Source organism: Osmerus mordax, chromosome 16, assembly GCF_038355195.1.
Source record: "Osmerus mordax isolate fOsmMor3 chromosome 16, fOsmMor3.pri, whole genome shotgun sequence".
In the NCBI taxonomy this organism is placed as follows: domain Eukaryota; kingdom Metazoa; phylum Chordata; class Actinopteri; order Osmeriformes; family Osmeridae; genus Osmerus; species Osmerus mordax.
This window is the reverse complement of record NC_090065.1, coordinates 4,753,690-4,781,640: the sequence shown is the minus strand read 5'-3', so window position 1 is coordinate 4,781,640 and position 27,951 is coordinate 4,753,690. Positions and strand designations below refer to the sequence as shown.

Sequence of the window (27,951 nt, the reverse complement as noted above, 5' to 3'; positions counted from 1 at the left end):
AAAACATTTCAAAGGTGACAGTATACATTCCACTGTAATTGTGTTTTTGTATCTAAAGTGCATAAATAACTATGAAAGGTACTCCCTAACCCTCTGTATATTACTGCAAACGATTACTTGTACACTTAGTTTTTTTAGACTATTTCAACTGAAATACATGTCAGTTTCTTCAGCTAAAATGTACTTTCATATCTGAATGTAATAAATAACAATTTGTTGCTTTGAACATTAATTTGTAAACAATGACCCAAATGTTCGTATTACAGTAGTTATTGTTCTCATGTTCTCTGGGTAAGGGTTAAGTAATGCACTTTTGTGTTCTGGGTTAAAGTTAGGTATCAAACATTTTTGATTAGACTCTAATCATCAGAGTAACATGAGCAATAAAAATTGTTGCAATTCACTATGATCAAACTTATTCTTCACTACAAGTCTTTTTCATGTGGCCAATTCTACCTCATTGCGCAGCATTTTCTATACATCAGAAATATTTCCATGGTAACTAAATGTTCTCAAATTGGTATAATATTTGTTGATGTTTTTCTCTCGATAATGCACAGCAAATATTCTTGGGTTTACAGCTATTCTGTTTAAGGCAGTAACTCTATCTTAATACAGCAAACACATGTCCAAGGGTTGCAGCAAATGATGATTGTGCCATTCTGGCTTTAAGCTATTTCTATAAACTCACAGAACATCAACAACCTCCTTTTAAAACAGCATCTGTTTTCAAACACATCGAAGAGACAGAAACTGTGTTTTGACCCCAGTGGTGTTAGACTCGGCATGGTGGAATGGATGCAAAGAGAACCACTATTACACTATGTCCTCCCTTTTATGGCTATCAAAGAAGCACATTGTTTCTGGGAACATGACTTTTGACAGACAGAGAAAATAAAAGATCTCTGGAGTCCTATCAAAGAAAGTGTTCAGACCCAGAGAGATACTTTATAAAACCACTTGGATGTCTCAGTGGTTATCAAGGGGTGATCAATTCCTATTTCAGACTGTTTGTGATACCCCTTAATCATAGCATAGCTTTGCCCAGAGGGCACGGTCAACTTACCTTCCAACATGTCATTTTCATATGCACTGTCTCTTAATAAATCAAAAGTTCAGCCTAAAAAATGCTACAAGACTCAAATAATCCTTAATTTATACTGACTGCAACCAAGGAGATCACTCCAACAAAGTTCTTAACATTGTATTTATTTACGAGAGAATATGTTTAAATAAATCAAATCTTGTGTGTGGTAAACACTCTCTAACATTCTTAAGCGTACGCCACAGTATTTCATTTGTTCTGCAAAGTTCATACAGGACAATGCCCTCTCCACATTTTCTTAAGGCGACAGTGTTGACCAGTGATGCCTTGATGACATGTTAAGGTCTAGACTAACTGAAGATCTCACCTACTTTAGCACTCAATTTAAAAGTAGATGATATAGTAACTGGTAACAATTAATTATATCCTCGACAGCACTACCACAAGACAAAGTAAGAGTTGAACATCTGTCCAACTATGACCAGACCTGACTGGAGAATGATTGATATGATGGTTAATTCAATTGTGAGTTACTTTTTTCCCCTCACATCTTCCCCTCCCTTTAAGATGAGACAACGACTATCAGAGGCACCTATCCAATTCATTAATAAACGGCGTGAAGTACACTGGCTGGGGACAGAAAGTCAGCAAAATAGACTGCACAACTTTAGAACGTGAAACGACCAATAATTCACTTCAAACGTCCTGGCACAGGGTGATGTTTCCCAGCATTCATACCCAAAGAATTCTCAATGTAAACAACCCCAGCTGAATGACAGCGCCCTTAAAGGAACAGTTTCATCCAACATAACATTTTCAACAACAACAAAAAATTATAGCCACTGCATGTCATCTTTTCAAAACAAAAAACAATGTTAATACAATATCAGTGCACTGTTTTGAAGGGGTTTGTAGCTACTACTGTAGGCTGAGACTTCTATATTGATAACTTAGCAGAACTCTCTCTTCCTAAGTCTTCCTAAAGTGTCGACAGCCTCACAAAATCCCTTGACACAATGTGCCAGTAGTCTTGATCTAGGGAATTACAACAACAGTTGCCACATGGGATTTGCTTGAATCCAGGCCTGCAATGCCGCCTTTATTCTTAACACAAATCGTAGTTGCTACGACACCGACACAGGCGTGTTTCTGTGTGTTTCTACAGAAGCCCGGGGTCTGAACTTGATGAACTGTTCTTCCTGATAAAAGAGTGAGAGGGAGAGGAAGACAGACAGACAGAGGCTCTTTTGTTCATAAACAGGTAAACATCTAAACCTTAAAGCTCCCTAATACATCATGGAACTTAGCCCTTGTCCAAACTGCTAGGAATTTTACCAGTTCTATTAAAGCAGCAAACTTATATGCAACCAGCAGACTTGGCAGCAGTGCAAACACTCAACAAATAACATCTGGACCTTGTTGTCTACTTTGATGAACAAAACGCAAGAGATGGACAACAAAAGTTTGTCGAATGTTGCTTCTTGGCACTTGATGAATGATTAACATCCTTGATATTCCACATGGAAATTATTGTCTTTTTAGAGCAACAAGAGGAAATAAAAGCTTAATTGTACGAGTGGAGAAGGTGGGAGTGTCATTTTAAGAATGTGGTAGGAGAAATAGAGGAAGAACACTTCAACCTGCGTGTTATTTCTCACAAAACTGCCTTTGATACTCACCCCTATTTTGCCATTTGCGTCATCAAGCTGCTTACAGGTATAATTTGTACAGCATTGCCTTAGATTATTGCCTCAGAATTGTGTTAAATTGTCAGCAAAAACGCACACTTCAATATTTTTCCAAATTGATAGCAGTTGGAGATTGCGTGCTTCAATGTGGAATCTAGATTTGCAAAACAAATTTAGGTAAAAACCTTGTAGCACTAAGGAAGTTAACCAACATAATGGTATAATGGCACAGTATAGTCTCTCGAATGGGGTGCATGAGAAAGCAAAATTCTGAAAACAGATTCTGTTGAATAACCATTGCTTGTAGCAGATCATATGAATAGATCGGCTCTTCATTTATACAAACAAATAACTAAAACAACAGTCAGATACCATACAAAAACAGAACTATGAAATTAATCCGACTACTCCTTTCAACACACATAATTGGCATCTTTAGTTACAACAATTTGGAACCGGATTTCTGAGTAATTCATTTCCTTGCCCTGTGTCTGGTATGAGCATGTTTGTTTTTGTGGTGTAAAATGATCTAGAGGGTGACCATGGCCCCAGAACCCAGATGGGGCACAGGCTACAGTACATGTGGGCTTCCCCTCATCTGAGCCACACTTTAAGGATGGCAAACACCAAATCACCAGACTGGACTTTAAAGCCGAGAGGCGAGCCACAGCCAGACGCACTTCATTTTCACAATTTATAGATCCATGACCATACTTTATGTCCTAACACTGTCTGCCTCAATAAAGACCTTAGCCCCCCGACTCCACATGATGGATCGAGACAGTGCTTTTATGATGTTTGAGGAGACCTGTCTGAGTTTGGCCGTGTCCAGGTGGCTGCGGTTCTCCCAGCTGGAGGTTGTTCTCTCCGACCATGTGTGGGTCTCTGAGTCCATCCAGGGCTGCTGCCAGCTTCCGTAATGCACCTGCCCTCAGCACCTGACCCTGCCCAACACATGAGGCGGTGACATCATCGTTGAGGCCGAGGCAGCGAGGCGAGGCGCTGGGTGGAAACATTCCTCTGGTATGAAACCTTGTCTTCCACCTTCAGGCACCCCCCCTCTATCCGCTGGTAATGTCACCATTTTAACAGGGGAGGAAGAGAGGTAGTGTGGCACACCCCAGCCTCAGCCACATGGCTGTGAGTAATCTGTTTATGGATTGGATGTCATGTCCCACTGACCCCTGAGTAAACCCAGCCATTATTGGGTGATCAAAGTGCTGACATCACTCTGGCGGGGCCGGTTGTTTGTTTAGGCAGCCACTCTGGCTGGGCCGGGTGTGATGACTGAAAGCAGACTTCCGATTCAGTCCGCTTCCACATCTGGGCGAGGGACTATGATGTCAAGTTGTGTGCTTGTATCCCATTACGTTGGGAGATTAGCACACAAACAGCCTCTGTCACAGTGAACAGGTTACAATCATTAGCCATGATACACTGATATTTTGAAAAGACCTGCTGGTAGAAGCTTATGTAATCACTGTAAGCTACAGGAAGTGACCTTACAGTACAACGACAACAACACACGTTTACAGTGACGGGTACATGGCTTTACAATGACAGGTACACAACTTTTACATGACAGGCCCCCATATTTGTTTTAGAGTAAACAAAGCAAAATGTTGTCCACGTCTCTCAGACCAGAGAGATTGTTCATGTGTTTGTTATTATCCCCAGAAACTGAAAACGGGTGAGAAATGTTGTCCTGGTCTTATTTGACGTTCCATGGAACCTGATCAGATCTTTTCAGTAAACACGGCAAAGAAGCTGTTTTGAGTTGTATTCAAATCCAGCCGTAACAGAGATGAAGGGCTGGTGTCCACAGCAAGACTGGGGGGGGGGGGGGAAAGCAGTTCTGGCTCCTAGTATGTCCTAACCTGTGTGATAGTGTTTCCTCATCAATCATCACATTTTCACAATGCCACATTTGGACTTAATCTAACCTGACTTTTGGTTCTTCCATGTAGGGGATTGACTTTTCAAACTAGACTAAGGGAAGCCATAAACAAAACCCATAAACCTATGAGACCTTTGGAGAGATTTGTATATGCTTTATGGGGATCATCCATCAAGGATGAATACGTGTCTCCCAACACTTGGCTGTGTCACAGCAATTTACATAAATATTTAGATGAGCAGTTGTCAGATTGTTGGTCCCAGTTTTAATATTCTATAATCCCCAGTATCTTTAACAATTTAATTAAATCAATGTGTTGATAAAAATGTGGTCCTGTGGTCCAGTATTTTACCTTTACCAAATGAGAAAGAAGAGAGGAAAGAATAATTCACACATCCAAATGATAACATTCTCTGTAGGAGGAGTGATTCCCACACATGGCTCCCAGCCGCAGAGGTATGTTTTACATAATAACTTAGTAGTTGGCCGTAGAAGCAGCCAGACTTAGTGAGATAGAGAACAGTGAGAAAAGGAGGCCCAGGGCGGATCTGTGAAGTTGCATTGCGTTCATCTGAGGTTTATTCAACACATGTTTAATCTGACAGTCAGGCAGTCGGGCGACTGAAAGTTTAAATCAGAACCACACCTCCCTACAAGCCTTCCAGAGAGCTCTCCCTCCCTAGGTGGTCCCAAAACCCTACAGCATACTGAAGTGAAGCCACGACAGCTTGCTTTTATGTTCAAGGTGTATTTCCTTGAAGAAGTCAATCAAACAGGGAAACTTTAAAACCCTCATAGTTCCAGATTGTGTATAGGTAAATAAAATCATAAAATCATAAATAAAAAAATGTGTAATAAAAAATAGAATAAAAAAAATATATATATATCGTTAGTATACAGTATACATTTTCCTGGGACATATGTACAATTTAAATTGTTTACCCAAAAAAATATTATTCATGCCTTGGTCAAAACCAGATCTCGGTTCTCCAAAATGGGGATAATTTTAACAGTAGGGATGTGATTCTGTTGCGGAGTGTATTCCACATCTAATGGGCCTCACTCGTGAAACATGTTACCCTACTGCGCAGGAGAACTGAGCTATTCATTGTATGTCTTTCTACGTACTAACAACAGCTTTACTCCTGTATGGGGGCACTGAGTGCAAACAGACATGTGTTGTGTATGTATAGGTTCCAGAATGATCAAGGAATGTGATGAAGCAGACTATAAATGCATGAACCTGCTTCAAAGGGAAAAACCTGCAGTGCTAATGATGACAATCTACACAATGACACTGACAGTGCAGGATGAAGCTGGCAATTAATTCTTTGAGATCTACTGTACTTTGCACCCATTAGTAATTTTTGTTAAAATATCCAATGCTGGACTGAAATGAACTTTCAACTCCAGGACAGAAATGCTCCACTCAGCTACATGTTACCAGCAAGTGGTCCAAGCATGTGAACATCAGGATCACAGTCATTGACCACCATCTTGTGGTTGTAAACAAAACTACATCTTAATATCGAATATGTACTATTCAATAATCAGAGATGCTAAATGACTGTTTGCAGATGTACTGTAAGAATCCGGAACATACCTGTCTCTACCCTCGAGTGCTCCATCCTCTCTGTCACTTTCTCCTGGCTGATGACGTAATCGACAATGCGCACCCCGATTGGTGGCTCTGTATGATTCCATTCCATGATGACCAATGAGCTGCTGGGCTCGTAAGAGTGGGAGAGCCTAAGCCTGAGAGAGACACACTCAGGTAAAGGGTTGTTCACACATTATTTGACTAGTAATATTCAATGTGTGGCATTTCTCTCAAAATGGCTTCCCAAGATATGCCTACTCCTTAGCATGCAGCTCAATATCTGCCCAAGCTCGACAGAACTGAAGTTACTTCCTGGTTAGAACCTGGTATCTACACAGCAGGTGCACATTTGATTGTTACTCCCGACAATGACTTCCTACCGCTAGCCTGCCCGCCCGTTCTGTCGCTCCTGTTCAGCCTTCACCCCCTGTGGCCTCCCAAATAACAACAACAAACAGATACGTTGGACTCACTTGGGTTGTGGGAGAGGGGCACACATGGGCAGTCCGTCAGTCCCGAAGGCAACGGAGTCGCAGCGACACCAGTCGTCAATGACGTCACCTTTCCCGGAACACCACAGGATACTCATCATGGCCTCCATCAGAGACTGAGAAGGGGAGGGCGGAGGAGAGGATGGGAATTAAAATACTGTCGATACCATATGGGGAAGGCAGGCATCGATAGAGTATTCTCTCTCTCTGTGTGGGGTTATTAGCTGCTTGGTCGTCTACTCCCGGGCATATTGATGTTATCTCACACTGCTTGTTTTACAACATAATGTATGGTAGCCTTTGTTGGTGAGGTGTTGAGATATGGTGTGTTAGTGAGGTGTTTGCAAACTGTGTTTGATCATTGAGCTACAGCTTTTGAGAGTAAAAGCTTCCCATGTTCACTCGAAACACAAAGACACATCGTACCTGGTAAGTCTCGTTGTTGGAGACCAGTTCGTAGAGCGGGCCAGCCTTGGTGATCTGCAGCAGGACTGGCTCGGTGGGCCGCCCGGGCCCGGGGCTCATGTGACACAGGTGGCAGGACCGCGGGCACTGTCCCTGGCTACTGCACTCCATACGCACCCCGGCAGCCAGGCGCTTGGCGCCCGTGTCCAGCAGGCTGGCGATGTAGGCCGGGTAGGTCAGCGTGCGCGGCTCCTTGTCCCGCTCCTCCGACTCCTCCGATGGAGAGTTGCCTGGAAGAGGAGGAGGTGGACGGTTACTACAGAGTAGGACTCTCTCATGGGAGGAGCCCTGAGGAGAGGGTGGAGGGTTAGTGAGGTGAGGGTTGGTTTAACTGGTAGTATATATATATATATATATATGTATATATATATACATATGTATATAATGTATATCATAGTAGTGTTAATATACTACTACTAGCAGTATGATGAAGAGATCTTGTCTGTGAAAAGTTTGAAACCCCAGCGATTGTTATCGTTAAGTTACCGAAAGTTTGTTACCCAATTAAGGCCTCAGCACAACGTTGACATCTGCACTCTCAAAATATTTACTTAAGTTAGGCCGTCTATCACAAAAAAAAGGTATCAATTTATGTTACAACCGGCACTGCATTATGCTCCATTCATTACGCTGCCTCATCTAATGTACTCGAAGCAGTCCGAGCTTCAAAGCCATCTCTGAAGGAAGACTTGAGTTAAACACAAAGCTTTCTTAGTTTGTCTTTGAAAAAAGCTCCACATTACTAGTCCGTCATAGTGTTGAGTTGTGAGCATGCACAGGCAATTTGAAAGCCCAACAGCCAATTAGGGGATAACTTGTCATGGAGTTGGCTTTGATGAAATACGACATGGCTTTATGAGCCAACAGGGTAAAACCGAAACACACATCGTACACATGGACACACACACACACACGTGTGGCCACACAGTAACAAAAACACTCGCACACACACACCCCCACATGGAGACACATACACACACTGACACACGCGCACACGAGAAATTCCTTAAACTTTGACGACATACTCGTGCCACACTAAAGGGAAATTAAACATGCGCCTGTGCTTATGAATGAACGAGAGCACTTCACTCGCTCAATCAATCAACCCAGATCAAGCCGGTGAGCACACAGACAGATCATTATATGCGTTTCAAGCCTTGAGCCCTCAATGAGCTCTCAAGTAGCAGCTCCAACAGTAAATTCCCCCTTCCATGATCAGATACAATGACAGATGACAAGTTTGTCTATCGCTCTTCCCGGACACATTCCCACACGGTGATGAAGTGCCCTTGAGGTGAATGACACACACAATGCTGGGCCTCTGGCTGGGTCAGATGGGCTGAGCGGTCTCTTATAACCCGGGAACATGGATGCAAATTCTACTCATGGACTGGAGATCAGCCAATCATGACATGTATATATATACTGCTGATTAGCTGGAGCCCAGCTAACCATGGCACGTATGTAAATGGGTAATCTACCAGGACACATCACTGTGGCGTGAAAGCTGGACCTCTGATATGGAACATTGTCTGCCCTGAAGGAGAGTGAGAGAGAGAGAGATAAAGAGAGTGCAGGCTGTGACACAGCCTTAATTATCAAAGGGAAGCCACAGTCCATGTCCAACACGCCAGTATAAGCGACTCAGGTCACGCTCTGCCATTTTGACGAGGCTGCCAGGCTGTAACCATGTCACTGTTAAGGACAGAGAGAGTTGGAAGGACAGCCTCGCATGCTATGATGTACTGGGGAGTAGTGGTGCAATAGCTAGGAAGATCAGTGTCTGGACTATGTGAGGAACATTGTTTACTGTCCCCTGTGGTACAGAATCTATGGGGGATTAGTGTAAATGTCATTCAGTCTACACCTACCCCTCCACACACACACGCACACACAAGTACACAACACACAGACAAACACACACAAACGTGCACACACTCACCTACACTTGCATCAATTTGTTTTGACATATGAGATGTAATCTGAAACCAGACAGTTATGAGGAAAATAGAACGAATAACAAGTGAAATGCGGCAAAGACAAATAACTTTCTAGGAACAGAGAAAACATCCCATTAAATCTAATTCGTTTTGGACTTGCCCCCCCCCCCCCCCTCTCCCTCTCCCTCTCTCTTCCTGACAAAGACACTTGTGTCATCTTCACGTTCCATCCTCAGCAGTCCTTTCAAAAAGGAACAACATGTTTAGATTGAAGTCGCATTGCTGAAGGTTTTCCATTTTCAGATTGGTGCCAATTACTAGATGCTGCGAAGGTGAAAGTTTGACGATTCTTTTGAACCAGTAGAAAGAAGAAGAAAAAAAACAGACTGTAAAATGTAACCGTGGTGCCTCTCTCCACCTCCCATACAGATATGTACTTCCACTTGGCCATCACCACTAGGTGATGCTATGGTGTCACTGGGTAGACACACACCAGTGAGGAATGAAAAACCAATCATATCTCTCTGTAGGGTCTGTCGTACTGCAGCTAGAAAAGCAGAGAATCATTGGGTTTGAAATTGGGCAGGAATCTTGTAAAATACAGTTTAATCATGGTTTCCAGCTAACATAAGAACCCCGAATTCACAGAGTATAAATATGATACCGACAATCACACTATCACGGTTGGTGTGGAAATTATTTTAAGTTTGAAAATTTTTAATTTATTTTTAGGTTTGATAAAGAGAACAGTGACACGTGCTTAAGCAGAGCGTGGTGTGCAGGGTATATCTAGCATAGTCGAAACAGAATCCCAGGAACAGAATACATTTGAGCTCTCAAACAAATCCCTTTGACAGCCAAATCTTCTCAGGCAGATGCTGCTTGTACCAGATAATTCACAGTGGCACGCCGTGCTAGCCCCTACACTCAGCTAAGAACATTGCAACAAAACCATGCTTGCTGTCCCATTCCTATATTCCCACTAAAGGATTTCTGTGCGAGCGAGAGACAGTATACAAGGCTCCCACAGTATACAAGCAATATAGATGACCTGACAGCCGCCGTCGTAAACCTGAACGAGGTGTTTACATACTAATACTAAGCCTTGACTTTACACCACCTAACCTCTCTTGGCCAGTCAGCCAGTCCTTCAATCTCCGGCTGGCTGATTTATCCCTGCACTTTAGCCATGGGGCCCCGCGCCGAGGCTTAACTGACAGCCTTCTCCAGACCCTAATGGAACGCTAGGCCGCGGCACACAAGGCGGGAGCACCGGCATCTATTTCCCGTTGATTGGGCCTGCCCGTGGACGTCTTGTTCATGGACTTCGAAAGAGGCTACGGTGAGTCTGGCTGACGCTCCAAATCCCAGCACCACCCTGCGCTCTCGACCTCTCAGCATACCACACCAGACTGAGTGTTTGTCAGGGCTTAAACTGAAGGCAATTTCCGGAAGGTTCTTCCTCTCCAATTGAGATTACACCTGTGGCTGTTTCCACACTGTGTAAATGGACATGGACTCTGCACAGTTTTTTGGGTGAGGAAGCTCATAAAGATACTATTTACAGTAACTAACACAGTCTTATATATACAGGATATGAACAAACAATGTTAGGATAGCCCTCATTAGCTGGGCTTGGGAAACAAACCTGAAAGCCAAAGGATTGTCAAAGATGGAGATAACAGTTACAACAATTGGAAGACAGAAGACTACTGAAAGTGCACAATAGCAATTCCAGAATGGGTCAAAACCACGGGGTGGTCAGAGATGCTGAGGCAACACACAGCTGGCTGTAAGCTTGAAATTGAGCGGCATTTATGATACTGTTTGGATATTCCCAGCTTTTATTTCCCAGCTGGTGTCTTACAGGTTCACAGGGGAGAGAAATCCAGCACATGGGGAGAGCCATCTGACCGTTAAAGGGTGAGGAAGCAATGTTTTTTTTATGAATATCAGATCAATTTGACTCCCTCTGAATGTAATATGATATTAAACCGTACTGGGGCTTGTCTGCCTGAAATCTAGACCAGAGGCATCCATTTCATGGCAAGCTGAGAGGATCATTGCAAAGGCCCATAGCAACAGTGCTACAGTCTAATCAAATGTTTTGAACACGGTGCTAGTAGCCCCGGGAGATGCGGCAGGTCTGGACTCTGGACAGAAGAGAGCTTTTATTTCATTTTTCTCTCCAGCCAGTGGAGTGTGGTTGGAGGCCTTATCTGTCCTCGTGGGTCTAGCAGCTGGCATTCTCTTCACAGACAGATTATATAGACAGACACAGCCCATTCCATCACCTGTGCTACTATCACTTACACTTTTGGTGGACGCAATGACCTTCACGCATACAATATGGTACTGCGGTAGTAATCCAAACGGCTTTACTTCCCCTAATTAAGTGGAAAAGTGCACTATATATAAAAAAAAATCGAAAGAAAATAATACCTGCAAGTCAAAGAAATCTTATATTGCAGCCCCAGAACAAAAAGCCGTATTGGGGAGTCTAGTCATGTGAAGTAGTGTAGGACACAGCTATGGAAGGAAGGGTGGCTTTCGATCAAGGGGGGTTACGGTAAGAGACAAAAATATCATCTTCACTAGTTCTTCATCTTCTGGAACAAATGAAACATTCTTGACCTGACTTACAGCCACAGGAGGTATGTTTTTGTGAAAATGCTCACAGCACGACAGAGAAAAAAGCAATATTGAATTATTAAAACGTGTTCCCTGGCTAAGACAGAGAGAAATTGTGCAAAGTTCATGGAGGAATTGTTTGGACTTGTGGAAATTCCTTTCTCACTTTTCATTAAAAGGGTTTTAGGTGTTGATATACTCTCCTACCATCTCGGTGTCATAGTGACAAGATGAATCTTAACAAGGGTACGTTCAGTGCAGCAGCCCACAATATTAACTTTCATCATCTTCTATAAGACCAGTTTAAAACAAACCCAATTTGATCTCACTACGACAAAATAATGTAATACATCATAATGTCATTGAAAATTTTTTTGACAGGTCGTGTCATGACCTCAAAAAGACACAAAACAGAATTGTTTTGAAATGTCTCCAGTCAGGATTTCCTTGTAATGTTGCTGTACAAATGAACTGAAACAGAAGGATGACAGTTGACCATGGTGTTCATGTACTGTTGGCTGATGGTGGTGTCTGTTACTCTACCGAGGGAGACAGCAAACCTCCACAGGTGAAAGATTAATTATAAAATAGGACTCACAAAGGTCCGCATCAGTCCTGACCTCCAAAATGAGTAATAGAGGCCAAGCGAAGACTGCCACATAAGGTCCCCGTTTGAAGACCCCATTCTGTCAAACGCACCACCGGGTCACCCTGTGTTGACATAGCAACCAGCCAGCGCTCGTCCTCAATCTTCACTAGGGCTTGACACACACAAGCTTGTGTGAAAGAAAACAAGCGCGGACACACACACACACACGCACCCACACTGCCACACAAATGCTAGGACGCCCCAAAACCCAGCCTTCCCTTTTATGAATTTCCGCAAGTGCAGTTCCTGTATGTATTTGTGGGCTTGGAAATCCCTCTCCTCTCGAGCTCCAATGCCCCTTCCACTCCTACGGTCGCTCCTCTACATCAGCCAAGCAGCGGGAGGCTGTGTGTTCGCCACTCCACTTGCCTGGCTAAGCTCTTAATGGTTATAAATAAGACCAGGGTCACATTTCTGAGTGTGCTGCTCGCCACAGGAGCTGGCCTGGCCGATGGAGAAAAATAACATTCTCCTCGGGACCAATCAATAAGGCAGGAAATATCAGTAATTAAGCAGATCAAAAAGTAGCCCTGTAATTACCACCTGACATCTGAGTCGCTCTTTAGGTCAGAGAGGAGCGAGGGGAAAAGTCGATTAATATCTATCAAAGGCAACTGATAGGACCCCAAATTAACTGTGGTTGGTCCGGGAAGAAATTCATTCTGGAGCTCCCTGACTCATGGGTGGTCGCACACTCACATACGCGAGGGCACACACACACACAAGACGGAACACTTGTCAAGACTACCGGGCTGCATTCTGGAATCTTAAAAAGACGATAAAACAGCATGTTTCCATTCAGTCTCAGTTTATACAGCAATGCAGGTGCATCCCAAAACATGAATACACATTAGCGTGTCAATAGCAACACAACGCCCTTCGATGTTGTGTTTGTAAACATCGCTGCCAAGGCTGTGCACACAGTGGAGCCCCAAGACGTACTCAGAACAAATTTGCAGGCTGCTTAAAATTCCGAGGCCAGATGCTGCTTGTGCCACTTCACCCTGGGCAGCCAGGATCAATAGTTACAGGCCTGTTTACCCCCTGTCGATGTGCAAACTGACACTTTAGAACTCAATTGATCAATCAATCTTCATCAGCAAAAACAGACCACTCTCTCCAACACCACCACACTCACACAGTGAATCACCACCCTAAGTGTCATCATTCGTTTTCTAATATGAGATCAAAGCGGTACTTTGGTGTTGCCGTGGTTCCAGTCGGTCTGAGTGACTGTGAAGATGTTTGGTTTTTTTGCGTTTTTTATTTTAGTTTTCTCTCGGCCGATTTGTCATTAGCAAGTTCTATCGAGTGTGAAACGGTGAAGCTGTCAACCTTGTTTTCAATCAAGCATCTAAGAAAGGTGTGAAAAACCCCCATCACATACTCTCTAACCAAACCTGATTGCAGCTCCATGTTGGATAATTATGACAAACTCTCCTTTCAGTACAAATTCAATTTGAAGGACATAAACGCTGGCGCTCATACCTGACAAGATCTGTGAAGACAATCATGACTAATGTATGTATATTATATTAGAAGGAACTGCTGTTAAGCCGACTTCTTCGTTTCCAGGCCCCACAGACACTTGTTCGTACTCACACTTTTTTCGGAGAGCTGCCGGTAAAAAAAGGTTAATCAATGTGATTACAGAGCGCTAGAACATCTCTGATGGTTTCCCCAGTCAATGTCTCACTCTCGAGGGACAGAGAGGGAGGAACATAAGATGAAAGAAGAGGGCCCTCTTATGAGCAATAAAGCTCCATTCATTAATAAGTTATGTTGACAAATACAGTTTATGTTCAAAATGTCAGCATTTTGAACATCATTTTAAGGGCTACAGCATAATCAGGCATTCTGAATGTTCAATTCATATTATTGCTGTACAGCAACAGAAGGGCTCTCGCCGCTTTTTACATCTGACAGGGATCACATATAAATTTTCCATCCAGTTGACACCGAGATCTAATTGTACCTAGGATGTGGTATTTACCAGCTCACTGGTATCTGCCCTCGATCGACTGGAGTCCTGGAGCAGAGGGTCTATCTGGGAGCCAAGATCTCCAGACTGTGGCTGGAACTTTCCTATCTCTGCCCCACACTTGGCTGACATCTCCCTCCACCTAGCTGCTTCACAGGGGGAAGGGCTCTATGCTGCTCTATGGAGCGAATACATCAGAGCACTGAGCATTGAACCTTGCGAACCCTGCCTCCCCTGTAGTCCAACGGAAATGTCCATCTTCCCGCCTGCCTTGATGCTTCGTCCAATCACTCTGGTCTTGGAGAGGCCCCATACATCACCGAGTTTTAGGCTGAAACTTTCCACTTAGGCGTGGAGAAAAGAGATGAGTCTCGCCTGGTAATCATGAAGCTGCGTTGGCATGAGTCACTTCTGTTATACTCAAAGTACAGTCGTATAGAGGATGACAGGACATTAGGTTAGCCTGCTCTGCTCTCTGTGCCCTGAGCCCAACTCCTGTACTGCACTGTAGCTGTTGTTGTGTGGGTAGACAATATCTGGCGAGACAACAATGGTGAAGTGGATGGCCAGGAGAACATTCTGATCATGTTTACCCTAGCATCTATATATATCTTCCTCATCCTTGCTGTTGCCACAGTTGATCTCACAATTCTTTCCGGCAATCGTCACACCCTATAGGCACATCTTCTGCACGCCTTGGTTTATTCTGTATCTCACATGTGTGTGTGAGTGGGGGGGTTCTCTTTGACAAGGTCAACAAGTTCACCTGCTGGAAAATCAAAAGACTTCTCCTAATGTCATCCAGTGGTCTCCTTACACGCTGTTGCCGTGACGTCTGGCGTCTCAGTGGGACGGGGGTTGGGAGTGCAGGGTGGGAGCGCGGGACGCCTCAGCGTCCAGGGGTCAGCCGGGTCGGGCCGTGGAGCGGCGCTGATCCGGAAGAGCGGCCCACCAGCCCCCCTGTGGGCCGGGTTCAGTCACGGGTCGGCGCCTCACACAGACAGCGAGAGATGCGCACAACCTGCTCTTCCTCCCCGGCACACCGTCACGTCGGATGAAGAGCTGTAACCTTCCCTTTTTCCGACCCTCGCCACCACTGATGCTGTGACGACGACCACCTATCAAGGAGACCCGGGTTTGAGTCGCACTGATCTTCCTCCCGGGCGCCGACGATAAATGTCATCCCTCTCCGAGCTGGCGGAGCACGTGGGCAGAATCCAAACCTTTGATTTGGCCTCGGGAGACACGAGAGAACGGGAACAGCCGCGCGGAAACCTCTCGCGTGAGGCTACACGCGTCGGCTATCGCGTGTGATATGATATCGAATTCGCATGCTGTCAGTTCTCCTCGAGCTTCAACCGAAAACCTCGGCACATCTAACGCGCCCTGCGAGCCGCGCCGCGAGAGCCAGGCGATGGTCAGCCTCTGACCGAATTTAAAGGTGGGAAGTGTCCACCTCCCACCAGTCTCCACACATCTGTCTGTCAGCAGCTCTGTCACAGATCAATAGCGACATGCCAGAACCTGTTTCCATCTGCGTGGGCTGGGGCCAGTATTACTTGGCCTCTTTCTTCCCCAGGGGGAATAGAGAGCCTCTCCAGACATTCGTAATTCACCACAGGAGGGGGGGGAAAGGAAGACGCTTACTGCCTCGCAGCATATTTTCACCTCATGATGGGCGCTGTATCTGTTTAAAGATTCCTCATGTGTCTTGTGCCATAAATCATGGAGCTGGTGAGCTGGCTGAGAGGAGCTCAGTCTCCCCTCATGTGCATGTTCCTGTCTGAGGGAGCGAGAGAGGGAGGAGGGAGCGAGCGAGAGAGGGAGTCGGTGACTAAAGTAAAGGTGGGAGAGGAAGAGGCTGGGAAAGGGAGAGAGACCCAAAACGGGGCCAGTTTGTGAGTGTGGCAGCCCTCCCCCCGGCTTTCACTCCCCTCGCTTCCCCAGAGACGCAATTAACAAAGAAATTATAGTGGAACACACCGCCCAAAGGCTCTGGTGTCTCTAATGCCACGAAAAAGTGCTAATCACTTTTTTATTACAGTAGAGCAAGAGAGAGAGCGAGAGAGAGAGAGGAAGGGAGAGAGACAGAGAGAAGAAGAGAGAGAGAGACAGAGAGGGAGGGGGTTGTAAATGCAAGGTGCACAATGAAACACACCTCGAAGCTCCCAAATTAGAACTGGGATAGGTATTAGCATTCTTGTTAGCTGAGGATGAAGGCACATTACACAGTCATTTCCTTTCTCCTTAGTTTGAACTCATAGCTCATTAATACTCATTCACTTGCATCTCTAATTTACCTTAGAAGACACCGTAAATGCATTTTCCCATGCTCATAATTAAGGAGTGTCTGAACTACTTTCACCTCCAGTCCAAGTACAGTTTTTTTTCTTTCTTTAAGTTAATCACATTTAATATCTACAAGGAATGGGATGCTTTACCTAGCTTATTTCAAACAGTGCTAGTGTTTTACATATTCTGCCACCCAACCTGCGGAGCAAAAAATAAAATGTTTTTTAGGACAAGTCTTGAAGCGGGAACATTGTTACCCTCCCTGTATCTATTACTCCTCTGGCAGGCAGACCCATTTCCAGCTGCTCCCCCCAGAGTAGGACAGGTGTCTGGGGTGTGAAATGACTGAACGGTCAACCCTCCCCTGGAACTCAGTATGCCATGCCCGCCTGCTGCACTCCAGCAGGGGGGAACTACTCCACACAATTAGAGTGCATTTGTGCCAGCACCACTTTACCTCTCCTGTTAGAGAGCCAGCATGCCCAGGAAAAAAAAATGCCGTCCTTGAACAATCCACTGCTAGTGGCAAACTAATGACAAGCCCTGATCCAAGAACCGTCTAAAAGCTAGAAAGTCCAGCCCGTACTCTGTAGCTGGTGCAATCTGGTTGTGATTTAAGACTGGACCATCATGGTGAATACTGCCCAATGTGCTGCTTCTTATTCAGAAACACACTCAAGGCTGAGGCACAGACTGCCAGCTAGCACTAGCCTCCGCCTCTCTGCAGGTGCTAGAACAGGGACAGGCTGAGTACACACACACACACACACACACACACACACACACACACACACACACACACACACACGCACATCCTTCTCATGCCCACACTAGCCATCCTCTCCATCCATCTTAGTTAACAGGGGTTTAGGGTTCCTCAAAGCCCAGGCCAGCATTCAACTTCACTTCTACGATCCTCAATTAGGATTGACTCTTCAATCCTGGAGATCGATGCTCTGGACTTAGGGACTGCCTCCAGCTCCTGATTACATGTGCTCCCATTTACAGCCAAGACGCGACGAAAACAAAACAGACCAGGTCACTCGTCTACACTGCCTGCGGTTTAATATGCAATACTGATCCCATACACACAGAGTTTAAAGAGTGTCATGTGCTCCTAGGAGCACTGAAAGACTCTCTATAACCTGGCTGCACAGTAGGAATTTCTTTGCTTCGTCTTTGAGGTGCGTATCGCAAATAATACTTTTTTCTACTTGGATGGGATCAGAGATTCATTCTCTGGACGCTACTGTGTGTGGGTGGAAAGTATAGCGGCTTCATATGAAATGTAAACAAACAAAAAAATCAAAGAAGCGGACTTGAGTTTGTCTTCTTCCTGAGTGTGGTGGGGGGGATGCAGGGAGTGCTCGACAGGGAGCGGGTTCAGCAGCGAGGGTGCATTGCCATGTGGTACTCTGGGAAGAAGGGTAGCTTTTAAAGAAAACAAGACACAATTGGCATTAAAGCAGGTATGTTTAGATATCAGACGATCTATTTCCTGTGATCCTGACTTTAAAAGGAAATTGAAGACAAATACAGTACACACTTTGTTGACAGAGCTGAGTTGGATGCATTGCATTAAACAAAGTGAAAGACTGACTTCAAAAACCTGGGTAAACACAGTGAGTTACCAATTGACATCTTATCAAAAAAGATTTTTAAAAAAATTGTTCAAATATGTTTCATAGCTCTTCTTCATATAGAGGAATGTTTGATCTAGTGAACAAACAAGAGAAAAAAAGTAATACCGAAAACAAATGTCTGTCTGAGATACATATCGTCGGGCTTCAAGGATCCCCGATATTTCGGAGCAAATCATCTTCCTTTCCCTCCTTTTCCCCTCCCTCTCTCTCCACCGTATCTCGTTCCTTCTCTTGGCTTACTTTATTGTCTGGGCCGATCTTCATCAAACTGGCTAATGAGTTCCAATGGAACTCATTTGAAGAGGTGATTAGATTTTCAGTAATAAATTATGTGTGTTCTCTGCAGGATATTATCCTCAGATGGCTCTGCTGAATGTACCGGCAGCATCGCGCTTCGAGGATGTCATCTTCATTACCCAGACTCTCACAGTGGGGGGACAGGGCGGGGGGTACCCCTGCTCTCTCATGTCATGGTGGTGGGGGGTGGGGACCGAAACACTATTGGGGTGATCCACTCATTACAATACGAAGCCTAAACAAGCCTGCTGGTGGTGGGCTTCCAGCATTTAGGTTGTTAATATTTCATGACTGAGGTTCAGTACCGTACAGCGCACAGCGGGCTAAATCTGTTGTTGGTAGCATAGAGGTAGGCAAACATGTAAAGATCTATTTAGATGGGGGGGGGATGGGAGAGATAGGACATTTCATTTCAAGAGAGGAGAATATTGCTCTACGTGTATGCGGCTGTAGCTGGAATGTACTCAACCTTAGTAATATGAAGGCAGCTGATGCGTCGTGGTGACCGCATCGTGATTGACCTGCTGTTATTGTTGGGACCTGGTTGAGTACTCTGTGGGCTCCCACAAAAAGTGGCAGAGGATGTCTGCAGGAGAACACCATGGACATCAATAACTAATAAGCAAGACCGGCACAAAATAATTTCTCAAGCAGCAGTGTAGACTGATGGACAGGCAAACAAATGCTAATGACAGTCAGAGGGGCACACACCCTGTGCCCAGCTATTCCAACACCCACTGGATTTATGATCCACAGCCAGAGATTCTCACACAAATGGCATATGGCAGAACTGAGGTCTGAGGACTCCCTATTTAGCTGTGTTTTAAGTTTTAAGTCTTTTTTTGTGCCATTTTGTTGATGCACAGTTATGCGCCGTAATGAACTCACATCAACAATTGTTTAAAGCATGCCTGCACCAGACATGAAGTAAATACAAAGTGGCTGGGGTTGCCAGTTGAATGAAGCGTGGCCCCTTTGACAATAATAAACAGGTGGATTACAAGTGCTTGCATCCATTTAGTATTTGGATTGCACCTGTTTCATCATATTATTGGCGGGATTTGATGCCCTTGACAGGAGCCCCAATGGTGCCGGGTCCTGGCCAATCACGCCGTGACGCCTCATGACTGCCATCAGCGCTTACGCAGAGCAGTAGGGCGCATCGTTAGCAGGCAGACTTCCTGTCGACAGTTCCTGGATGTAGGGGTGTGGTGGTGGAGGTGTTTACTGGGACGGGGTGGGTGGGGGGTGGGGGTGCAGGATGGAGTGATGCCAATTACTCCCATCACTCCACAGCCTGCTGTGCTCTCACCCCAGCCTCCCTTCTCCGCTTAGCCTCGACTAATAGAAAGGTATACAGCTCTGCATCCCCAAACGCTGCAACACAACCAAACTCATTATTTTCAGAAGGAGTTGTGGGGTTACAGAGGGAAAACGAGATTTAACGCTTGACCTGGACCTCCCTGGCGTGCCCAGGAACAGAGGATTGAGTTATAATTAGTTCAGATTGACAGCTTTTCTGAGGTAATTAAGGGATGGCTGATGAGATTCCCAGGTGGGAGGAAGATGTGGCCGACAGCTCCTGTTGCCAGCTACAGTTAAAACTGATTATCTATGTGGCTGCCAACGCGAAAAGGGGGACCAGAAGCACGTCGCTTTTTCCTCCCTTATTTGTAAGCCTATTTGTTTTCATGTCGCGGCATGTAATGCGACCTTACAGCAATGCCACCATCATCGACTTGGGTTTATGATGCAATAATAATGGTTAGGCATGACAATACGCATCCAATTAAAGGTTTTACGCGATTAGACAACTTATCAATTTATCTACAGTAACTGGCCTCAGTTCATTACCAAATAGCTTTATAAAAGGATGAGGGAAGATTTAATCATGGTGCTAATGCCGAATAAGGAGGCTTTTTTTCTCAATGACAGTTATGGAAAGAACAAAATACAGCATACAGTCCATCATATTCACACTATAATTTCATAAACATGCGTTTTTTTGGTATGCATACTAGTGTACACATTTCAGGAAAACATGATTCAAAACATGTTCCTTGGCCCTCGTCTTCTATTTTTGTATAGCTCATCTCAAGCCAATGACAGTATGTGACTTTTGAAAAGCAGATTAAAACATGCATTCCACTGTTGCTTCATTTGTACCACTGGTCTGTGTTTAGTGATGAATGAAAGCTTTCTGCACAGTATACAATTTAATAACATGAACCTGCGATAACCTAATCTGTTCTGTTCATATTATTGTAGTTGCGATGACATTTTTCCCAAATGGCTTTCTTGCAGCACACTGCTGGCAGATGTCAACAGGTCAGGCGTCGTCTCTGCATCAGTGACGTCCGTAATCCCACACGGGGTGAAGATCTAACACGCCTGTTGATCATGTAAGCTGCTGAAACAACCTACATTCTATATACTGTCCGGCGCTCTCCAAGGCAACCGGGCTGCAGCTCACACGGACCACATAATCAATGCAAGGACACGCCCCTGGGACACTGGAGGAAAATCTGAAACACAACATCCCTGGGCAAGGAGAACTCCTGCTCCACGGTTTTGATGCACAGTACAGTGGGGGTCATGGAGAATCAGGCCCTGTCTGAGAGGAGTGGGTGGAGGCATGTTACCAACACTGACCCCTGGCTATGCCCCCCCCCCCCATCCCCCGACCTCCCCTCCAGGGTCCGGCGAATCCATCTGCATCCCCTAGGAAGAGATCCCTGCTAAATATTCATTTATCTTTAGGCCCTGTCTCCTTGGATGCTAATCAATTTCTGAATAAAGCGTGGCCTATTTATAATTTGTTTTCCGCGGCTCCTCTCCCCTCTTCTCATCTTCCTCTAGTGGGGGATCGAGCTTGGTGGGCTGCTTAGCTTGCGGAGCACACTGGGGAGATCCTAACACATCTACGACCAGGAAACCAGATTGGGAGGGTGTGGAGAGGTGGAGCGGAAGGTACGGAGGAAGCTGAAGGATGAAGGAAGACAGAAGTCAGATAATCAATGGAGAGGTGATCTATAAGGCAGTGGGGCAGCCCTTTAGGCTTCATCAGTGTCTAAGACATTTAACATGGATTCAGAGGTCAGGTCCTTGGGTATCTACTGACCCGTTGAAGTCGGAGGTCTCCGGCTGACCCTACGTCACTGAGCCCTGATGTCCCTCTGAAGACGACAGCGTCGCATGTGGGCGTATGAAATATTCATCTTTCATTTGCATTCCTAATCATTTATCATAATTATTCAACATCTCACTCCATACAATGCTGCATTGCTCGGAACAGTCCAAAGCGTAATCCAAAGTCTCAGGTTGCTTCGACTGATTAGCATTCTTTGTTTATTCATGCAAATCAAATCGCTGTGCATACATTTAGTAGTACATCTCGTTCACTGACAGCCTCTAACGAATGATAGGATTGCTTCCCCTGGACATGTCAGTACAGGAATAACATAAAGCTACACAAAGCCCCCCCCCCCCCCCCCCCCCCCCCCACACGCACTGACACAGACACACCCATGTACACAAAAGCACACATCTTTATGTAACCGAACTGCCCGAGATGAATCTACTGCAGCTGGAGAGATCTGTGAATGTAACATTAACCCAGAAGGAGGCAGCTGTAGGCTTCATAGGGATCCCCCGAAGAAAACAGACACAGTCAGATCTGCTCTTCTCTGGCATCAACTCTTTTGTAAAGTAATTTCTACTAGTACTTCCAGACCCCCATCAACCATATATGGTGCTAAATGTCTTCCTGTTTCCCCTGATCTTCTTTTCTTAGCGCTTGCCAGAGCTGTTGGTGGGACTGGAGCTGTGCCATGGGTATTCCTAGCATCTATTCGAGCAGTGTTTCCATCTCTAAGCTCTGTGTGTTATTTAAATCTGATGAAAGCATGCTGACAAAATGCTATTCATCACCAATCTAATCCTGTAGACCTGAACGATAAAGGTGAATAGTAACCCATCGGAAAAAACCTTTACAGATGTTTACTAGCAGAAAGCTTAACATTTGAAAATAGCATCGTGGTGGTTATAAGGTACATTGCGTGTCATTTTCTTATCATTTTGAGTTATTTGAGTGTTTGCTAAATCTCCAGAATTAACAGCTTTCCTAAAAAGGTGTAAAGATTTTCACACTTTGACAGTTGAAGGTGATAACTGAATTCAGAGCCAAATCCTCATCCTGCCTGACATTTAACTCTTACGGTTCAGAACTTCAGCGTTCTCTTCATATAAACAGCAAGAACATTCTTTGAGTTTTGAATAAAAATTCACTATTATAGACATGAATTATCCATACTCAGTATCGCTGCAGTGCCTATAATTACACAGTACAGTATATGCTCATATGCAAAACTGCAGATCCTACAATCTGTCGTTTTGAAGGATGAACGGTATTTACATTAACTTCATGAGGCCCTCCAAAGGTCAAATTCCACATGAAGACAGATCACGCCTCCCATGTCCAGCGGCCTACAGACCTCGTATACACGCCACGCCACGCCAGCTCGCCGTGTCTCACCTCGCCCACGTACTCCATCTCTGTTATGGTCGTTTTCCATTTTCCAGATCCTCGTGCCGACCGCCAGGGCTTGGCAAGGACACAGAGGGCAAAATAGAAAACATGCATAATGTAATATTTGCCTGGGAGTATTCCCCTGGGTCCAATAAGACAAAGTATCTCAGAGTGTCTCTACTGCTGTAGGGGGGTCGTTGGGTGGGGGGATTTAACAAGTGCAGACGGACTGATGACTATCTGATGGAGAAGGGGTGCCAGGGGTGTGGGCAGGGGGGTCAGGGCTGGCTAAAGACTGGTGGACATGAAGACCCGAAGAAAACGCCCACAGATGATATAGAATAGCGAGTGAAGACTAGCTCCGCTTTAATCGTGGCGTCTCACCCTCGTACATCTGCTGCGGATGTTGACATCTGTCTGTCAAAAGCCCAAGGTTGACACAGTATTAACGGTGCCAAAACACATGCAAAACTGATCCCGTGACAAGGCTTTGGCACATCACCCTTTCACACACAGCCCTTACATTCACCTCTCAAACCCAGTTTTCAGTCCTGTCAAACCTTTGGATGTGGAGATTGTTCACATGCAATTGAAATGCATGTCATATTGCGAAAGTAAATCACAAACTTGTGATCAAACTGATCTGTGTGTGCGTGTCATACATCTCTGAGCTTGCACCATCATTCAGTCCAAATATGGCACTAACAGTATGAGATTTAAGATTCAGGAGAGGGCATCTGAGGGAATTGGAAATTCTTGATGGGTGCCTTGGCAAAGATAAATCACACAGAACATTCCTTCCAGAGGTTCTGGAAGGTGTCACATGCACAAGGTATATTCAAGGTGACATGTATCGATATAATCAAATAATGATTACAGTACTGATCAATAATGCAGTGCACAGGGAAGACAATCAGTCATAAATACATAAGTCATAACGATTCTCTGTTCCGAAGTCTAGAATTCAGAGTAAATGGAAGGTATTTCCCCCCCCCCCCAAAAAAACCGGAGAGAATAACCCCCATCAGCCGGCAAACGAAGTGAATTTCCACCTCATACATTTATAATTCAATAAATCACAGCACAATGGACTAGTCAAGGCCATCTAAAGCCCTTTCATACCACTGGCAAACTGTGCAGTCAATCTTTATTTAATGTTCAAAAGTGCTGCAGTAGTCAGATTGGCCTCTAGAGGGCAATTATGTAGCACCGCATCACTGTTCCTATAAACTCAGTTTTGGAAGTGAATGTTTGGCTTTGTGCATTCCTCATGATTCCGGTTGCCATCTCTGTCTGCTAGATAGGGCCAGAGTTCATTCGTTGTTCTGCCTTAATTAAGCTCATCATTAGGTGGTCTACGCTGGGAGTCAAAGGTGCACAGCTTTTGTAGATCACGGACATCAGCCTTCATCATTATCAAAACTACAAGTTTGGGTAGGAGGAAAAATATTCCGTAATAAAATACATTCTTCACACGTTTGTTCCATAAATTCGAGACAGACCCGCAGCGCAATTCAATGAAACACCAGGCTGGGTGAATGGGTTTTTTTTTTTTTTCTTCAACATATAGACTGACCTCTTCTCTCCTTTGTGTGACTGAACATGGCTAACTCACCCTGGTAGCGAATGTCTCTGGCCGAACAGGAGGCAGGGGGAGCTCAATATCCTACTGCTTCTACACGTGTACGTAGTGGGAATCATTTGGGCTCGCTTCAGCTACACAGAGACTCATGTCACTTCTCATTGAGGCCCTCTGTTTGAAGCCTTGCTTTTGGGAGCCCTTTGGATCTCTCCCCCCCCGAGTCTATTGGAGAGAGAGAACAGTTTATCCCTCCAGGAAGGAAGCTAATACTGTATTTTATGGTCAATAATGCAGACTGCCATGGCTAAGACTGCTGCCATGGCTATCTTGAGGCTTGGAGGTTTGACTGGCTCTGATAGAAGTATGCATCTATAATGAGGGTTTGGTACCGTTCTTTTACAAGTAACATTTATGTGGGGAGTCAAGCCAACACATGCATTATAACTCGATCTGGGATGTGCTGTAATACTAATTATGCATGAGGAAAAGGGGAAATCTGCCTGGGGTTTGGCTCAGAGACGTGGAATGGAAAATGGAGAAGTAAATCCATACAGGATGAGCTAAACCCACAGCCAATAGATCAATGTCAGCCAATCAGGACCCTGGATGGTGTGGATAACGCGTTCCTCCAAGTGTGAGTGGCCTGATGAAAAGCCTTGAGCCAGGATCTCATCACTCTTCATTTGCTGTGGAACCAGAACGCCAGTTCAACAGAACTCCCATCATGCCACAACATGCATGGGTGCAGACGCAAGGAAGGCTAGAACGCACGCGTACACACAAACACGTACGCACCAACGCGTACACACAAACACGTAAACACAAACACGTACACACAAACACGTACACACAAACACGTACACACAAACACGTACACACAAAAACATGAACAAAGTTTCGGAATTGTATCCATTTCTCATCCGTAGACCTGATCTCTCACACAAAACAATTTAACATTACTGACTTGTGGGATGGGGCCTTTTTCATCAAACATACTGTATAACTTCTAATTAAACTAGCGACGACTAGGACAAGCAAGATGTATAAGCTGGCTGTGCGCACTGGGCCTGACTAGTATGATCCGCGGTATGAAACAGCATTGATTACCAAAGCTGCAAAATCAATTACATTATGCAAAGTGGATTGGAGATGCCGTGAAATTACATTCTAACACATTTAGCTGAACAGGACTGAATGTTCGGGATCGGCCAGTGATAGCTATTTACTGCAAAACACCACTAACAGGCCCACCAGCTATGTCAATACTGTCATGTTACTGGAAATAGCTGTTAGCTACTGAGGTGGATTATAGCATCATGGGACAAGAATGGCCACAAAAACAATAAGTAATGTTGATGAATACTTACAGAAGGATCTTCACTGATAGTATATATATTTATATGATGATGATGATAAAATCACAAGAGGAGTGGATTTCCTACACTTTGGTTTTGTGGAGAAACGTAAGATTTGCTGTAGTTGCTCTTGCTTCAGAATGAGATCCACGTCTGTTACGAACATGACAGAAATCCTTCTACTCAAGTTAAACACCTGTCTTTCAAGTTAACTGTGCCTAAGGGGAGGTCAGTTATACCCCAAACACAAGGGATGCCAACAGCACCGCAAGATCGTTGAATCATGTTTAGATGTAATGCAAGAACAACATTCTTCTTCTTTTATCTCTGCATGGGCTCCAAGGACACACTATTACAAACAACATGTTGATATTTCAGCTGATTGCATGGCCTACTCAGAGCTGCACAGTAACATCAACTGGAATTGATGTACAAGATGATGTTTCCGCTTGTCTAAATATAAATTAGAATAATCCTCAGTGCATCTTCCAGCTTGCACAAGGACTTGTACTGAGGACTTGTAAGAATGGTCTGCTACTGGTATTGCTCATAAAATAATGACAATAACAAAAAGATTATTAGTATGCAACGAACACCCACATAACTCCTTGTGGCAAAAATACAATAATAAGGGATGTGCCTTGATCAGTAATTAAAACAGACTCAAGCCAAGGGAAGATTACAAAGCATCGCATTTACACAGCTCTGAAGGCGTTCTGAACGTGATGAATTTACCATTAAAACGTCCCAGTTGACTTTGTAGATGCTTCTCAAACAAGACTGTTAAAAAAAAAACTTGTGGGAAGGATATTTCTGTCACACCCTCATTAAATCCCACAGCTAAACTCAGTTCAGGAAATCTCTTCAAAACACATGCTATCTTGAAAAAGAAACTAGATCAACTAGCTTGCGGTTCTCTACAGACTCAGAAACAAAGGCTGATTTATAATCCTCACTTAATGAAGTACACAAGAGGCCTAAAGCCTAACATTCCGTTAGCTTGTTAGGAAGGCTCACTCAAACTGTGTAAAACACAGTGTTCAGTGCCACCAACACTTGTGTACTGTCATTGGCGAACAAACATAGCTGTGAATGTTCTGACCAGTGGAACATCATAACTCCTTCAATCAATCAATTATTACATTCTAAGAGAACACACAGTCTGTCTGTAAGGAGTTCATTTCTCATCTGTCAATAAGCCTAAAACAACATATCCCTGGTACCAGCTGAAACACACTGATAGAGTAGGAGGGAGAGGAAAAGAGAAGCTATAAATTCTTCAGTACCCATGCCACCACGAGCCACACCAAGGACAAATCCTTTCTTTGCTCATCTATGTTAACTCAACATCCAGAGGGTGTCAAGAGGTACTGCCCTTCAGCCGAAGGACGAGCCACACTTGAACATTACTCTAAATTACCCCCAAGACAGCCGGAATCCTGCAACCATATCCTATCCAACCACCCTTGCCCCCTCACTCCCAATCCCCTGATTTGTATGGACTAACGACAGCAGGGAGATGATGATGACAATGGCAGGCGAGACCGCCATCCGGCGGGATGAAAACGTCAAAAGGCCCTTAAGGGGCTGACCTTGGGCACTTGAGCTAAAGGTGGAATTATGCTTGTCCTCGGCTAAGGGTGAAGGGCTGATGAGGCAGATCATGTAAACCAGGATTAGACAGCAGCAGGAGTTGGACTTTTACAGCACGCAGTGGATGGAGCCTTGTTTTATGTCAGGTTTTCCATCAGGGCACAGCAGGGAGGGCTGCTTGGCCTTTTAGGGGTTATAATTCAAACCGGCAAACTCAAATTGAAATTCATACGATTTCTTTTAGACCCTGCTTCTATGGAGATAAACCGGCCTT

The 27,951-nt window shown here is 44.7% G+C and overlaps 1 protein-coding gene across 1 annotated transcript in view; it reads right to left on the bottom strand.

The window, feature by feature from the left end:
• Nucleotides 1-27,951, bottom strand: part of astn1 (astrotactin 1) — a 105,207-nt gene that overhangs the window by 8,811 nt on the left and 68,445 nt on the right. Inside the window, exons 16-18 of the mRNA XM_067252555.1 lie at nt 7,148-7,416; nt 6,704-6,837; nt 6,234-6,385 (exon numbers count right to left, since the gene is read on the bottom strand). Of these exons, the coding sequence (XP_067108656.1) occupies nt 6,234-6,385; nt 6,704-6,837; nt 7,148-7,416 (555 nt within the window). The remainder of the gene's footprint in view (nt 1-6,233; nt 6,386-6,703; nt 6,838-7,147; nt 7,417-27,951) is intronic.